General features: G+C 48.0%; 1 protein-coding gene across 1 annotated transcript in view; it reads left to right on the top strand.

The window, feature by feature from the left end:
• The window catches only part of LOC102706316 (DNA-directed RNA polymerase 1B, mitochondrial-like), a 36,645-nt gene that overhangs the window by 11,161 nt on the left and 9,398 nt on the right, over positions 1 to 16,086 (top strand). Inside the window, exons 2-7 of the mRNA XM_040527530.1 lie at positions 11,904 to 12,829; positions 13,855 to 14,070; positions 14,163 to 14,296; positions 14,391 to 14,457; positions 14,556 to 14,614; positions 14,913 to 15,030. Of these exons, the coding sequence (XP_040383464.1) occupies positions 11,904 to 12,829; positions 13,855 to 14,070; positions 14,163 to 14,296; positions 14,391 to 14,457; positions 14,556 to 14,614; positions 14,913 to 15,030 (1,520 nt within the window). The remainder of the gene's footprint in view (positions 1 to 11,903; positions 12,830 to 13,854; positions 14,071 to 14,162; positions 14,297 to 14,390; positions 14,458 to 14,555; positions 14,615 to 14,912; positions 15,031 to 16,086) is intronic.

Below are 16,086 nucleotides of genomic sequence, written 5' to 3'. Positions count from 1 at the left end.
TACATGCACAGATCAAATACAAATTTTGGTGCATCGCCACCCTTCTTCTCAAGATTTATCACCGGCGAAACATAGCACGTGATGCGGGGCTGCATCGCTTCGATCTTCGGTGGAGGGGTAAGTCTTATATTTTGTCGGCCTTGGCAATCGTATCGGCTAGATCAGAACTATCTCAGTTCAGTCCGATCTTCTAATTTGTTGTATAGTTGCTAGTTATCGTATCAGTTTCAGCTTAAGGTTGATCTGGTTGACCTCTTTGGGTGATTTATGTTAATTTGATATTTGTTATTTCACATATTCAATCTACTATTGTCTTGGTTCGCTCTGATCTATTAGATTGTGTTTATCAAATAGTTTATATCATGTCGATGTATCTTTCTCAGCTGACAAGTTATCAGTCATCAGCTCATTAGCTTGATAGCGATCTTGATCTGTTTAGTGTCTTGCTTGACATTGCTAGGCGTAATCTTGAGATGTCTCGGTTTGGTCGGATCTTCTAAGGTTATTCCTAGTAAGCTAGGGTAGATATTTTATTGATCAGTGTCAATCATCACTTGATTATAGCCAATGATCCTTGCCAATTTGCATACTTATTTCAATAGAATAGTTGATTGGCTTACTACATTATATATACACCAATTGGCTTTATTTAAATTAATAGTTATTTGCATTGCATTAGCTTATGGGGTTCACATGTAGTCGGGTCTGGCCGATTGTAGCAAAGGATTTAGCGTTTATTTAATTGCTCGAGTTTATATGTATCGGATCCCAACTGATCCAAGCTTTCGATAGTCGATTGTTCAACCTATTGGCTAGATTCTATATTTATCGGCTTGATAGCCGATCGGATTGTTTTATTCTTCATATTGTCAGTTGTAGGATCAAATTGACTAGCACGCACACACTTTCTAAGAATTTAGCTCCTATACTGGAGCGACGTAGAGACTCTCAAGCCTTCGTGTGTGACATGTCAGAAACCAGTTTTTGGCGTCAACAAGTCCATGAGAAGTAGTCACATTTCTTCAGTAGCTCGAAGAAGGGCATACCGTGCATGTCTAGTTGCGAGACGAATCAACTAAGTGCGGCCATTCACCCAGCCAGCTTCTGACATGCATGAGCTCATTTGGTGGCTTCATATTGAGTATGGCTTGGATCTTATCTGAGTTGGCCTTGAGGGCCCTTATGGGATATGACGAGACAGAGTAGCACCCTATAGGAAACCGTAAACACACACTTTTCGAGGTTTAACTTCATCTCGTACCCTCGAAGGTTGTCAACCGTTTCCTGTAAATTGGCTATGAGGTCCTCTTTTTCTTGGTCTTGATCACCATGTCGTCAACATATGCTTCCATGTTACGCCCGATCCGAGGGTGGAGGCAATCCTGGATAGTCCTTTGGTAGGTTGCTCTGGTGTTTTTTAAGCTGAACGACATCGTGATGTAGCAATATGCTCCGAATGGTGTGATGAAGGAGGCCTTCATTTGGTCTTCAACCTTCAAGTTGATCTAATGGTAGCATGTGTAGCAATCTAGGAAGCTGAGTAACTCGCACCCGGCGGTTGAGTTCACATCTTGGTCAATATATGGGAGAGCAAACAGATCCTTAGGGCATGACTTGTTTAGGTCCATATAATCTACACACATGCGCCATTTGTTATTCTTCTTCTAGACAAGAACTGGATTTGCCAGCCAGTCGGGGTATTTCACCTCTTTAATGAAGCTTACTGCAAGGAGTTTAGTTATCTCTTCTTTGATTGTGTCTTTTCTGTCTCATGCAAATCATCATAGTCGCTGCTTGATCGATTTGGCGTCGTGTTTTACATTCAAAGAGTGCTCAATCACTTCCCTCGGAACACCTGACATATCAGATGGTTCCATGCAAATATATCTTTATTTTTTGTAGGAAAGTGATGAGCCTGAGTTCATATTTAGGATCTAACCGAGTTCCTATGAATGTAAACTTGGAGGGGTCAGTCGGGTTGAGCAGTATTTGCCTCTTGTCGCTGGTGGTGATCCTGGTCGTCTTCTTGGATGGCACTTTGTCTTCCTCTGGGCGAAGAGTTGACTCATACCGGAACTGCTCTTGGCCAGCCATCCCCTCAGTATTCTGGACGATCTCGCAACTTTCCATCTGGCAAGTGAAGGCTTGTTTGATGTCGCTATGCAGGGTAATAATAGAATGAGGGCCCAAAATCTTTACCGCAAAGTAAGTGTATTGTTGAACCGCCATGAATTTCGCCAACGCAGGTCTTCCAACGATGGTGTGGTATGTTGTCTCGAAGTCAACAACTTAAAAACATATTTTCTCTGTCCTGTAGTTGTACTTAGAGCCGAAGGTGATAGTGAGAGTGATCTCACAGAGTAGTGTAGCAAATAGCCCGAGGATTACCCCGTGAAAGGGTGCACTGCTAGGATGCAACTCGGATTTTGGGATCTTCATGGCGTCGAGGGTTTTAGCAAAGAGGATGTTAAGAGCGCTGCTGCCATCGATGAGCACCTGTTTCAACTTGATGTTCTTCACGACTAAGGCCAGCACTAGTGGGTACCGCCCTTGGTGGGCCACTTGGTTAGGATGGTCTGAGCGGTCAAACATGATGGGGACTTCCGACCAACACAGGCATTGTGGGACGTCAACCATTGATGTGTTGATCTCGCGTGGTGAGAGCTTCTATTTTCACTTGGAATCATAGGCGAGTGGTCGGTCCTTCGAAGATGTGGTTCAACTTGGTGTGCGGATCTTGGTAGTCGTCGTCTTTTTTGTCGGCTAGCTTGCCCTTGCTAGACCCAACCGAACCTGAGAGATTTTTGCCTAGCTGTTTGGTGTACCTCCTCACATGACGAAGAAATCCTTTGGCGATGTCAGTAGATGTCACGCCTAGAAATTCCTCACACGAATTTCTGTCACACCCGGAGTTTCGTTCTAAGCCTAAAATTGTAAAAAGAAATTCGTAAATAACAATTGGCTTAATTAACTCAGGAAGAATCCCTGTAAAAGGAATTAATTCAATTAAATCGAGGCTCGCAAATCGACTAATTGGATCTAAATTCAAATTGCAGAAGTATAAAATTTGGCCAAACAAATTAATTAAAATTTGGCAAAAATGGGGTTTTCCTTTTTCCCTCCTTTTTCCTATCTTTTTCCCTTCCTTCTCAAATTGGGCCGAAGTCCGATTTTCCTCCTCTCCCTTTTTCTTTTTCTTTTTCCTCCTTCCCGAGACGGCCCAGCCGAGCCGGCCCAATTTCCCCGTTCGGCTGGCCCAGCCGAGCAGGCCACCGGCCTCCCGCTCCTCCCGTGCGCCCTCTCCTCCGCCTGGGCCACCGGCTGCTCGGCCCAGCTCGCCCGCTCGCTCGCCCGCGCTCGCGGCGAAGTCCGTCTCGCCTCCCTCCTTCCTTGCGCCACTGACAGGCGGGCCCCACCTGTCAGCGACCAAGCTTCGCCAGCGCCTGCGCCGCACCGCGCCGGCCGAGTCCGCCTCCGCCCCGACTCCTCCGGATGCCGCGCCATCGCGGCGCCACCGCAACCGCCGCCGCCGAGTTCGCCGCGTCGTCGACTCGGTCTCCACCGGCCGCTCCGCCCTAGCCGGCGCCGCCACCTATAAAATCCGCGTGCCTCTGCCCCGCCGCCACTTTCCCCCTCTCCGCCCGAAGCTTCCCTCCATCGCCGTCAGCCGCCGATCTCCTCGTCGGCCGTCGGACGTCGCCGCCCACCCGCGTCACCACCGCCGCCTCTACCTCGCTGATCTCCCGCCAGCCTCCGTCGCTGCCGGTGTGCACCCAAGCATCGTCGCCGCCCCTTCGTCCCTCCCGCCGCCGTGCCCCGTCGTCTTGACGCCGTCGGCCGATCTCGCCACCAAACGTTGCAAGCCGCCGCTCGTCCGCGTCTCCACCTCCGCCTCATCCTCGCCGACTTGCTGCCGTCCTCCGTCGCCGTCGGTGAGCCCTCCCCTCCTAGCTTCCTCTCTTTCTTCCACCGTCGCTGGGTCCCCTCGCCGCCGTGTCGTTGCCAGGTGCCGTGCGCTGCCGCCGCGTCGCTGCCGCATCTCCGCCCAGCGTCGCCGTCACCCCGCGGTCGCCAAGCCATCGCTGCCGGCGCCCGCTGCCGCCTCCACCTCCCGGCGCCATCGCCATCGCCCCGGACCGTGCGATGCCGCCCGTCGCCTTGCGTCGTTCACCGACTCCCTGCCGGATGTCACCGCCGTCCACCACCCTCCGCCATCACCGTCACCCTCGCGACGCCGTCACTGAGCTCCCTCCGCCCACACCCGTGCGCACCCGCGCCGCCGGCTGACCCACCGCCGCGCCGCCCCGATCCCTCTCCCTCTCGGCCGTGTCTCCACGCCGCCGTTCCCCACTTCGTCGCAATCGCCATCTTTGCGTCGCCGTCGCCCCTCCGCCCACCACCACCTTCGCCTCCGCCGACCACCAACCACCGCCCTGTTGTCGAGCCGCCGTCGGCCGTCGCTGCCCCCGCGCCGCCGTCAAGGCCGCCTCTCCTCTCCTCTGTCGCTGCCGCTTGGCCGCTCCGCTCGCCTCCGCCGCCGCCAGTCACCGGCCGTCGCCGGGCGTTCGCCACCACTGGTCACCGGACCCCGTCGCCATCGCTGGTTGCCAACCGCCACTGCTCAGCCGCCCTCTCCCTCCTCCGCTCCAGCCGAAGCCGAGTACGCCGTCTTCACCGCGCCGTCGCGCCGCTCGCTGCCAGCCGCGCTCTCCTTCCCCTCTCTGTTTTCTCTCTCTGGCCAGCGGGTCCCACCCGCCCGCCCCTCCCTCTCGGTCGGGCCCGCGTGTCAGCCGCCCACTTCCCCTCTGTCCCACCGACAGTTGGCCCCCACTGTCAGCCGTCAGCTCCTCTCTCCTCGCTGACGTCAGCAGCCCCATTAATTGCGCAATAATTCAATTAAGGTTTTCTGTTTAGTTTAAAAACATAGATAATCTTCTAAAATTCATAAGTAATTCATCTAGTCTCCGTTTAGGTCCATTCAAGTTTCATTAAATCCAGAAAAATACCAAGAATCCATTAAAAATAGTTTCTTTCTCTGTTTCAGTAGTTTTATAGCCTATTTTCCTTGTTTTGCCTTGTTTGTCGTAGGTTTTGACCCCGTCGCAGCGCCGTTCGTTCTCGAAGTCGTCGCCGAAGTTCCTCGTGGGTCTAAGCAAGGCAAGTGGCACCCTTCTTTGATCATATTGAACCTATGTTTATAAAATTCCTCTTTTACATTCAAACATGCATTGTATTCAAAGGTATTCACTTTATTTACCTATTGGGCATTTACCTTTATATCCGTTGATTCCCACTCATTATTATTGTCATCCCAGGGTTAATTTGACTAGAACTAGGGTTAGTTAATGCTTAGCCATGCTTAGTTCAACTAGCTCACCAATTATCATTGAATTATTTGTTAGACTTTGATAGACCTTTAATGGTTTTGATCATGGTTAATCTCCCGATGTGGATTAATACAACTAAAATATTGCTTATGGTGGGTTGTGGGTGCATGGTTTTGAGAGTCGCACCCATGGCAATTAAGGACCGGTTCTCAGGAAACCCTGAAGGTCTTACACGTACTAACCACAAGCCAGAATGGGCAACGGTGAGACTCGTAATCTAGCTTGTCCCTATTCGACGTACCCAGGCAAGGGTAGGCGTGATGGAGTATGGACGGGCAATCGTGGTGTAACGAAAGCCTCTGCTGCTTCCGGATCTACCAAGGCACAAGAGGGGACTGCCCGACTTGGTGTAAAGGAGGGGGTGAAACCTGAAGTGTGGTGCGATTGTCTAGGGAGGGTTAGGTGAAAGGTCTTATCATGGTTTCCGTACTAAGGTATCGTGGTGATACGTTGGGGCATGGTAACATGCTTGGCAGCCATGTCTTGTGGGTAAAGTTGTACACCTCTGCAGAGTAAAACTATTCGAATAGCCGTGCCCGCGGTTATTGGGCGAACTGACAGACTCACTGGGATTAGATGAACCTCTTTAATAATTTTACTAATCTTGGAACTGGTTTGACCCTGCGCAATGTGGTATAACGTTGGCAGTGGTTTGGGTCTGTCGCAACGTGGTTTAACGTTGGGCAGAGGGTTGGCCCTGTCGCTACGTGGTGTAACGTTCGACAGCGGTTCGGGCCTGTTGCAACGTGGTGTAACGTTGGACAGTGGATGTTTATTTTAAATGTTACTTTACTTTTATTTCAGTCTATTTTATTTACTGTTTTGCTAAATTACTGCAGCTTTGTGCAATTTAACCTTAGCCTATCCTTGTTACCCTATTGCATTCATTATTCTCCCTCTCTTGGGTGTTACTTGTTGAGTACGGTGGTTTGTACTCAGCCTTGCTTACTTTTTCCCCCACTAGAGCAAGTGCCAGAGCCTGAGTCAGAAGGTTGTTCCAAAGGTTGAAGTAAGGTTCAGTCCGCCGTCGAGAGTGCCTGTGGTGTGGAGCCGTCTTCGCTAGCTGAAGCTGAAGATTAGATGGTTTAGTTTGTTTTCCTTTTCCGCTGCATTTCGATAGATAATTGTTTTTGTTTGTTTTTAAGTCGTGGAACTGTGTATTAATTTGTCATAGTGTGTACTCGGGCTGATTCCTAGACCGAGATTTAATACATGCTATTGTTCAGAAATTTGGTGTAAATTTCTGGGCGTGACAATTTCTGAACTTAATTGTGTATTAAATCTTTGTCCAGGACCAGCCAGGGTACACAAAAAGACAATGTTGATTAGATAACCATCGTTCTTAGAAACAACTGAAAATTACACTTATTCTAGCGGAAATGCAGCGGAAAGAAAAAGATAGACTAGCTCCAGCGGGTACGGCTCCAGTCCACAGGCAAAGCTTCGACGGCAGATCAGCTCACTCCTGAGAGACACCTCCATCGGACTCGACTTCCAGCTCTGGTGGGGAAAGTTAAGCAAGGCTGAGTACAAACCACCGTACTCAACAAGTGACACGGACAAGAGAGCAATAAATGATGCATAAGGATTATCAAGGACAGGCTAGGGTTAGTTGCAATAAAGCAACGGTTAAACAAATAACAGAGATTAAAATGAATAAAGGTAATTGAGTACAGTGAAGGACAAGTAAATAACAGTTGTCAACACTGTCCAACGTTACACCACGTTGCAACAGGCCCAACCACTACTCAACGTTACACCACGTTGTAGTAGTCCCGAGTGAGACACCAGTTTACTCAAGTTATTAGAGGTTCACTAATCACAGTGAAGCTAGGAGCTCGCCCGTAACCGTGGGCACGGCTATTCGAATAGATTATACTCTGATCAGAGGTGCACTACTGTACCCATAAGACACGACTCCACTACACTTGAACGTGCGCCGACATACCACCATGGTATACCGGAAAGGAGACCGTAATAGGACCCGTCACATAACCCTCCCTATTTAATCGCACCACACTTCAGGTTTCACCCCCTCCTCTACACCAAGTCGGGCAGTCCCCTCTTGTGCCTTGGTAGATCCGGAAGCAGCAGAGGCTTTCGTTACACCATGATTGCCCGTCCATACTCCATCACGCCTACCCTTGCCTCGGTAGGTCAAATAGTTCGAAGTCATGCTTCAAATCCCAGCTTACCTATTTCGGCATGTGGTTAGCACTTAATTACTTCCAGGGTTTCCCGTGAACCGGTCCTTAATTGCCATGGGTGCGACTCTCAAAACCATGCACCCACAGCCCACCTTTATCAATATTTTAGTTGACATTAGCCCGAATCGGGTGATGAATCAATGTCTCAGCTATTCAGAACTAAGCATGATTAAATGTGATCCCATGAGCTACTTGTTCTAAGCACGGCTAAGCATTAACCTAGGCCTAACTCTAATCAAGTTACCCCTGGTCCAGCGTGGATAAAGTTGGATAATCAACGGCATAATGATAAGGTTTACCCGAAGAAAATAAATATAGTAAATACTTTAATTAAAATAATGCATATTTGAATAAAGAAAGTAGGGAATTTGCAATAATGGGTTCAATATGATCAAAGATGAGTGTCACTTGCCTTGCTCTGGCCCCTGGGGAACTTCGGCGACGATCTCGAAGTAAACCGGCTCTTCGGTGGGGTCCGAATCTAAGCGACAAAGCACAAAAATAAATAAAATAGGCACAAACTCTACTAAAACAGCAAAAGAAAGTATTTTTAATGGATTCTTGACAATTTTATGAATTTAATGAAATTTGAATGGACCTAAACGGAGACTAGATGAATTACTTATGAATTTTAGAAGTTTTTTGGGTTTTTTAACTAAACAGAAAAGTCCTAAATCAATTATTGCGCAATTAATGGGGCTGCTGACGTCAGCGAGGAGAGAGGAAGCGCTGACGGCTGACAGGTGGGGACCACTTGTCGGTGGGAGAGAGGGGAGGATGAGAGGCTGACAAGCGGGTCCCACGGGAGGAGAGAGGGAGGGGTCCGGCCGACGAGTGGGACCCGTCTGTTGGCGACCTTGGAACAGAGAGGAGGGGGAGCGGAGAAAGCAGTTCGGGCGGACGGCGGCAGCCGGCGGCGGCGACGGCGGCGGCGCGCGGCGACGGCGACGACGGCGACGACGCGACGGCAGCGACCGGCGTGCGGCGACGGCGCGTGGCGCGCGACCGAGGCGGCGGCGCACGCGGCGCAGCCGGGCAAAGCAGCGATGATGGACTGGCGCGGCGACGACGAGCGGGTGACGAGCGCGGGCACGCACGGGCGCGGGTGGCAGCGACTTGGCGACGGCGTCGCGAAGGCGACGACGACAGCAGCGAGCGGCGGCGATGACGAGCTCCGCACACATCCGGCGACATCGGCGGCTCGGTGGCGGTCGCCGGGAAGGAAAAGAGAGGGGGAAGGAGGAAGGAGACGCTCACCGGCGGCGGTGACCGTGCGGGTGAGTCGGCGAGATTGAAGCGGAGGTGGCGACGCGGGTAGGAGCAGAAGATCGGCGATGGCGCCGGAGACCTATTGGCGACGGTGAGGAGGCCGGGCGCGACGGCGACCGGGTGGCGAAGGAATGCGCGGTGCTGGGGATGCTCACCGGCGGCGACGGGGGCGGCGACCAGTCGGCAACGGCGGCGCGAAGGTGGTGACGCGGCTGGACGGCGGCGAAGGTGTCCGGCAGCGAGATCGAACGGCGACGGCGAGGAGCGGCGGCGACGGGAGCTTCGGGCGGAGAGGGGAAAAGTGGGCGACGGCGTGGCGACGGTGGGGATTTATAGGGTGGCGGCGCCGGCTAGGGCGGGGCGGAGGTTGGAGACCGAGTCGGGCGCGGCGAGGTCTCGGCGGCGGCCGTTGCGGCGGCGGTGGTTGCGGCGGCGGCGCGGACTCGGACTCGGCGCGGCGCGGCGCGGCATGGGTGCGCGAGCTGGCGGGGGCTCGGTCGCTGACAGGTGGACCCCACCTGTCAGTGGCGCGAGGGAGGAGGGAGCGGCAACGGACTTCGCGGGCGCGGCGCGGGCGAGCTGGGCCGAGGCGGCGGCCCTGGTGGAGGGAGGAGCGCGCGCGGGAGGAGGCCGGTCGGCTCGGCTGGGCCGGCCTGGAGGAGGAGGTGGTGATGGGCCGGCTCGGCTGGACCGGTCCGGGAAGGAGGAGAGGAAAAAGAAAAGGAAAAAAGAAAAGGAAGGGAGGGAAATTGGACTTCGGCCCAATTTGAGAAGGAAGGGAAAAAGAAAGGAAAAAGGAGGGAAAAAGGAAAACCCCACTTTTGCCGAGTTTTAAATTAATTTGTTTGGCCAAATTTTATACTTCTGCAATTTGAATTTAAATCCAGTTAGTCGATTTGCGAGCCTCGATTTAATTGAATTAATTTTTTTAGAGGGATTTTTCCTGAGTTAATTAAGCCGTTTGTTATTTACGAATTTCTTCTTACGATTTTAGGCTTAGGACAAAACTCCGGGTTTGACAGTAGACTTGGGATGATATGGGCACCAACTGTTCATCGCCTTGTCAAACTCGTTGAGCTTGGAGTGTTGGATTAGTTGCCGATCTATAGCCTCCCTGAGCTCTTCCACTTGTCCCTGTTCTTGTCATCCGAGCCCCTGTGGTGCTCCTTCTCCTTCTCATTGCCTTTGGACGATTGCTGAGGCTTATCGTCATGCCGATCGGACCAAGAAGCAAAGGCTGCATCTACTGACAATGTATTCACTATCCATAAAAGCGACCGGAGGGGACTTCAAGCTGATGGTAAATTATTCACTAGTGTCTCATTCAATGAGGAATTGATTCTGGGTGCATCCTAGATGGTCTATTGATCCTAGAGTGAGCTTCGAGAGCAATTTCCAAGGCACTTACGAGTGAATAGAACAAAGTATGTGTATATCAAGTTTAGTTGGGGAAAGGGGGATCATTGCACGCTTACATTAGAAAATTTTTCAAAGTACGCAATATGATCCCTAACATCAAGGATGATGTGCTTATTGCCACATTCCGAAAAGGAGTACAAGATGAGTCCATCGCGCAAGTTCGCCCTGAAAGAGCCTACCACGATCAAAGATATGTTTGACATGGTAAATTTTTATGCTGCTTCAGCGGTTGCGGTGTCCACCTCACGGGGAGATCGACACGATGACAAGACATCTTCAAAATTGAAAGAGAAAGAGGACAAAAAGGCATCAGACGATAGAAACAAGTATCAGTTAGCATAGGGCTATGAACAACCCCTGCCTGTATCAACTGAGTGGCAACCACTTGGTTAGAAATTGTTACCTACTCAAGCACTTCGTGGAAACAAACAAGGAATAGCTAATCTTGATCAGACAAGTAAAGCAAGGAGAAAAGCAAAGTCGTTATAGAACCCACCAAGCCCAATGATTTTTCAGATGCACATAATGAGCTCGACTATATCTTTGATCAGTTTGGTGTCCACAAGCTTATGAGTACAACAAGAAGCAAAAACTTACAACACGAGAGATCAGCACGACACTCTAGATGTACCCCCAATATTTTAAAAATATAAGCTTTTTCGTGCTTGCTTGCAAGCATTGGAATGACCTGAATGGAATGAATATTTAGATAAATAAAAGAAGAAAATAAACCATTGAGAAAGTTATTCGTTCTTATATTAATTTCCTATACTTGATGTTGGTCCGAGCCAGGAGAAGGGCAAAGTGTTTGACCGCTTGGATCATTTTAGCATGTAGCCCACCTATGGTGGTACCACTTGGTACTTCCTATGGTGATCAAAAGTGTGAAGTTAAAGCGGGTCTTGGTTGATGAAGACAGTGCACTCACTATTCATCCTAGCATGCTGAGCAATGCTCCACTTCACGGGGTAATCACTCGGGCAAATCACATTGCCAGTTAGATTTGGAGAAAAAAGAATTGCCGCACTAAAAACAAAATGTTTTGAAGTGGCTAACTTTTGTGCTCACAGATGGGCAAAATAAAAATAGTGCCCAAAGATGGGATAGCTACATTAGGGCTATAAACACCCTTTGTGATAGCCCAAAGAGTCATTAAATGTCTCTATGTTGCTCCTGTTGATACACAATATCAAGATGCCCACATATTCCTGACATTATCTTTATACATCCATCCTTCGATAGTCAACGTGATTCCTAAGCATGTCGTCTTCGTCTTCTCGTACTGCCAAACTAGATAGGTAGCACCCGAAAAATATATGAATTATTAAAAATTTGAAAATTAGATTTAGTGGATCTTTAAAGTAACTTCTATATATAAAATTGTGCACGAAGCATGTTTGTGTAGAAGTTAAGAAAAGTGCTAACTAATACTGGGAGTAAGTAAAGTTTGAAAACCTGAAAAGAAGTGGATCGGGAGCCTTTGCAAACTCTACCAAGTTACGTCTCTTGATCAGAAGAAAAATCGTGACCTGGACCCACATTTCCCTTGTCAGCGTAATAAGGGGGTTTTTGCATTGCCAATGGAAGGTGCCACCCACGAGGGCTTGGGTTTAAGGTTAAGCGAAGCCCCGCATCGAACGGAACCCCCTTCCCTCGAGCCCTTCCTTGCATTGGCGGCGGCCCGCCGCCATTCCCCCTTCCTCGACCTCCTGCCCAACTCCGGCCACCGGATCCGCCTTCCATTCCTCGTCGCCCCTTCTCCACATCAACCTCAACTCCCGCCGCCAAACCCTAGCCCACACCTGCTTGCCCCTCATGTGGCGCCGCCTCCCCGCTCGCCGCCTCGCCTCCGCCCTCCTGTCCGCATCTTCAGCCGCCGCTCCGCTGCCCCACGCTCTCCACCGCGGCCTCTTCCTTTCCTGTGGACATCTTGCGCCGGCGCACCCGTGGCAGCAGCAGACGCTGCCGCGGTTCGCGTCATCCTTCGCCGCCGAGGCCGTCGCCTCCGAGGCCGAGGAGCTGCACCACTCGAGCGAAGAGATTGCCCGTGGGGACAACTCTAGCCTCCCTGCCCCTGCTCCGGCCACGGGGCAGGAGGGGAGGGAGGTCGGGAGGAGGAGGACCGGGAGAGGGAAGCACTCGGTCGAGGCTAAGGCGTCGCATGGATTTGGATACTACAAGTACGCCATGCTTCGCCGACGACAGGTCCAGATTGAGACGGAGGCGTGGGAGCAGGCTGCCAAGGAGTACCGCGAGTTGCTTGCTGACATGTGCGAGCACAAATTAGCGCCCAACTTGCCCTACGTCAAATCGCTCTTCCTTGGCTGGTTTGAGCCACTGCGGGACCAGATCATCGCCGAACAGGATCTTGTGTGTGAGAGAAGGGCGCGGGCCTCCCATGCCCGCTATTTCAACATGCTTCCAGCTGATATGATGGCCGTCATCACCATGCACAAGCTCATGGGTCTGCTCATGACCGGTAGCGGCGATGGAAGTGTACGAGTCATCCAGGCTGCGTGCCAGATCGGCGAGGCAATAGAGCATGAGGTTTGTGGGCTGTGTATGGGACCTGTATCTTCTTTTTTTCCCCCTTCACATTTGCGCTCCATTTGAGAATAGTTATTAGCTAATTTATAGGTTCATTAAAACATGCAGTCTATTTCTTCTGTTAGTCTAGCTATTTTTGGTCTATTCATAGCATATATCTTTTATGGATCCACTTACTCTCTTTTTCAGAATTTGGATTTAATAAATTCCTTTGTAAAAGAGGTTCCGAGAAAAAGTTTTTTTCCATCAAATAAAAAAGATATAATCGGTCATATACTAGTCATATAGAGACCTTTAGGATGATTGTAGGCAGAATTCTAATTATTTTATCTTTCAGTCCTATGGAGTTAAATATATTGCTCTTGTAGTATTCAGTGCTGAACACCATTGGAGATTGTCTGGTTGACTTACTAATTTATTCATGTTTTCTTTTGGACAAATATTATATTAACAAGTATTCAACCACTGTTGGATCAAAAGCCTCCTGAGAATTGCTTTTTTTGCTAGGAGTGGGCCCCTTCAATTAAACTCTAAGATGTGTAAAAAATGCAGAACTTCTATTTCACACGACGATGGCTTACTAATGATCTATGGTTTCATGGGAATAATATAAAGCTATGTACTTCCATTTGGTAGTTTAATTTGACATCATGTGACAAGGGTTTATTCCTTTTTGTTTTTCTACCATAACTGATAATAGTGTGATGTTTTTGGATATACTAATATTCTTGCGGAGCTTTCATAACCTAGCTGATTCATGTTTCCTTCTGAACCAACCAATTTAGTTAAATTTTTCCAACTATTGTCTCGGATATGTTTGGAGTTATGCCATTAAAAAATACCTTTATTAGCTCTCAGTTTGCTATTGTTTTCCTTTTTCAGTGTATGTTAAATTTCAATATTCAATATTTTGTTTGGACTGAACTATTATTGTTGCCAGTCACCAATTATGGTAACAATAATTTAGGCGATACCATTACTGTTGCTTATGCATAAATATGCTTTTGCCTTTTATTCCTGTATAGGTTCGACTCCACAAATTTCTAGAGAAGCCAAAGAAAAAAAGAAGTAAAGAAATGGATAATGAAGAAGAAGTAGGTTGCTCAGACATTGCCAAAGAACAAGAGCGCCTAAGAAAGAAGGTTACTGATCTGATGAAAAAACACAAATTACGGCAAGTAAGATATATAGTAAAGAAGCAAGATAACTCCAAGCCATGGGGTCAAGATGTTCATGCAAAAGTATGTCTCTTGCTGATGATATTTAGTTAATATAATATTCTATTCCAACACTATGACTACTAATGAAAGTTTCTATATCTCTTGCTGCTTAGGTTGGTAGTCGTTTGATTGAGCTTATGATTGAAACAGCATATATACAACCACCTGCTAGCCAATCTGCAGATGGTCCACCTGACATCCGTCCTGCTTTCACACATGAAATGAGAACTGTGGCAAAAGAGCAACAGTAATAATGACAACTCTTATTTAATACCTTCTACAAAAGAAGATTTGGTGCTTTGTCTTAACTTATACTTCATCTCATCATTGTAATTAATCAGGAAGTCTAGTCGGCGATATGGTGTGATCAAGTGTGATCCACTGGTCCGACAAGGGCTTGATAGAACAGTGAGTGGATCCTTCTGCTATCATCTTGATTTAGTCAAAAGACTGTTCTAATATTGCATTCCTTGATTTCTTTATGAATAATGTTTTTCCTTTGACAGGCAAAGCATATGGTCATACCTTACATGCCTATGTTAATTCCGCCAATCAGCTGGACTGGGTTGGTACCTTTTGACTGTGTTTCTTAGAGTTCTTTACATATTATATTTTCTTAACAGATCAGATTTGTGGTGTTTTATCAGTGTTGCATTTGTTAGCTGAGATGCTTTTTCTAGCCCTTTCTGATTAGTTCAGTTCCATGGTTCATGCAAGTTGGTGCTGTTCAGTAATACTATCTGGTGTACTATCATTCTGAATGTAAAGCGGAGTTATTCCTGTTTTCTATTGACATCATGCTTGAATATCTTCAAATGTAACCTTTCTGGAATTGTTAGGGACACTAACAAAAAAATCTGTAGGTATGACAAGGGTGCACATTTATTTTTACCATCCTATGTGATGCGCACCCATGGAGCTAGACAACAGAGGGAGGCTGTCAAAAGGGCTCCAAGGGAACAAATGCAATCTGTGTTTGAGGTATTCATTTAATTTGTGTTCATAGTTTTTATGCAAATTAGATAATATTATTATGTAAGAACACATTCATGAGATATTTGAGCACGCCTTATGTTATGTCACAGTGGCTTCTATAGTTCTATTGTTAATATGCTGTTGGAATGTTGATGCCTTTTAATGAAGAGAAAAGATTCTCTATGCCCTTGAGTTTTGGTGGCATCACTATTTTTACTGATCATCTGGACCTAGTAAACCTTTCCCAAAATGAGCATAGTGCCCTCAGGTCATTACTCTAGTACAATAGCCATCACCATCCCCATACCCATTGACCCACCCCTCTCCCTCAGCTCTTCCCAGGACTACCCCTAGCATCAGCCTCCTCCCCAGCAGGCAGGGCATCGAGATAGGGCTGGGCCTCTGCTCCAGATGAACACTGAGAAAGGTTCAATTTGATGGATGAGCAATAGGTGGATAGGACCTTTTAGTCTACATCTTGCCAGCAAAAAAGGAGTCCAGGTTTAGCTCAATCCTGTCCTGGTATCCAATAGGATACGTTGCTAAACTTGTTTGTCTGTCTTTTTTTTAATATTTTGCCGTAAATCTTACAGTCTTACACTCCAGTGGTATACAAGATAGTATCTGATAGAGTAGTTGTGTAGAACAATTATATGAATACAAAGTATCTTGATGTTCCAAAATTGTACATATGCAAATTGTTATAATGTTCCAAAATTATATGCATGATGAACGCGTTGAGTGTTACTTATGCCACAATGTTAAATTTGCACAATAATCAACCTTTCTATAAATCATTGCAAGACATCTTCCATCGGAGAAAAAAATGACTCTTTCAGTGAAACATGACGTTTTGCTAATAGATTGGATATGAAGATTGAAGAGGGTAAAAGACAACTCTGGGTTACATAGGGGGGCAAGGCATTTCTTAGGGAAGGTAGAGAAATTTCTCTTTCGTAACAGCTATCATATGTTCAGTTTGTGGTTGCTATGCTGTGCTGTGTTTATTTTTTTATTTTAAGTTGCTATAGAAATGTAAGTCCATTGTCACTGTAGCATGTC

The sequence above is a fragment of the Oryza brachyantha genome, chromosome 9 (assembly GCF_000231095.2).
Source record: "Oryza brachyantha chromosome 9, ObraRS2, whole genome shotgun sequence".
In the NCBI taxonomy this organism is placed as follows: domain Eukaryota; kingdom Viridiplantae; phylum Streptophyta; class Magnoliopsida; order Poales; family Poaceae; genus Oryza; species Oryza brachyantha.
This window is presented reverse-complemented; position numbering and strand designations above follow the sequence as displayed.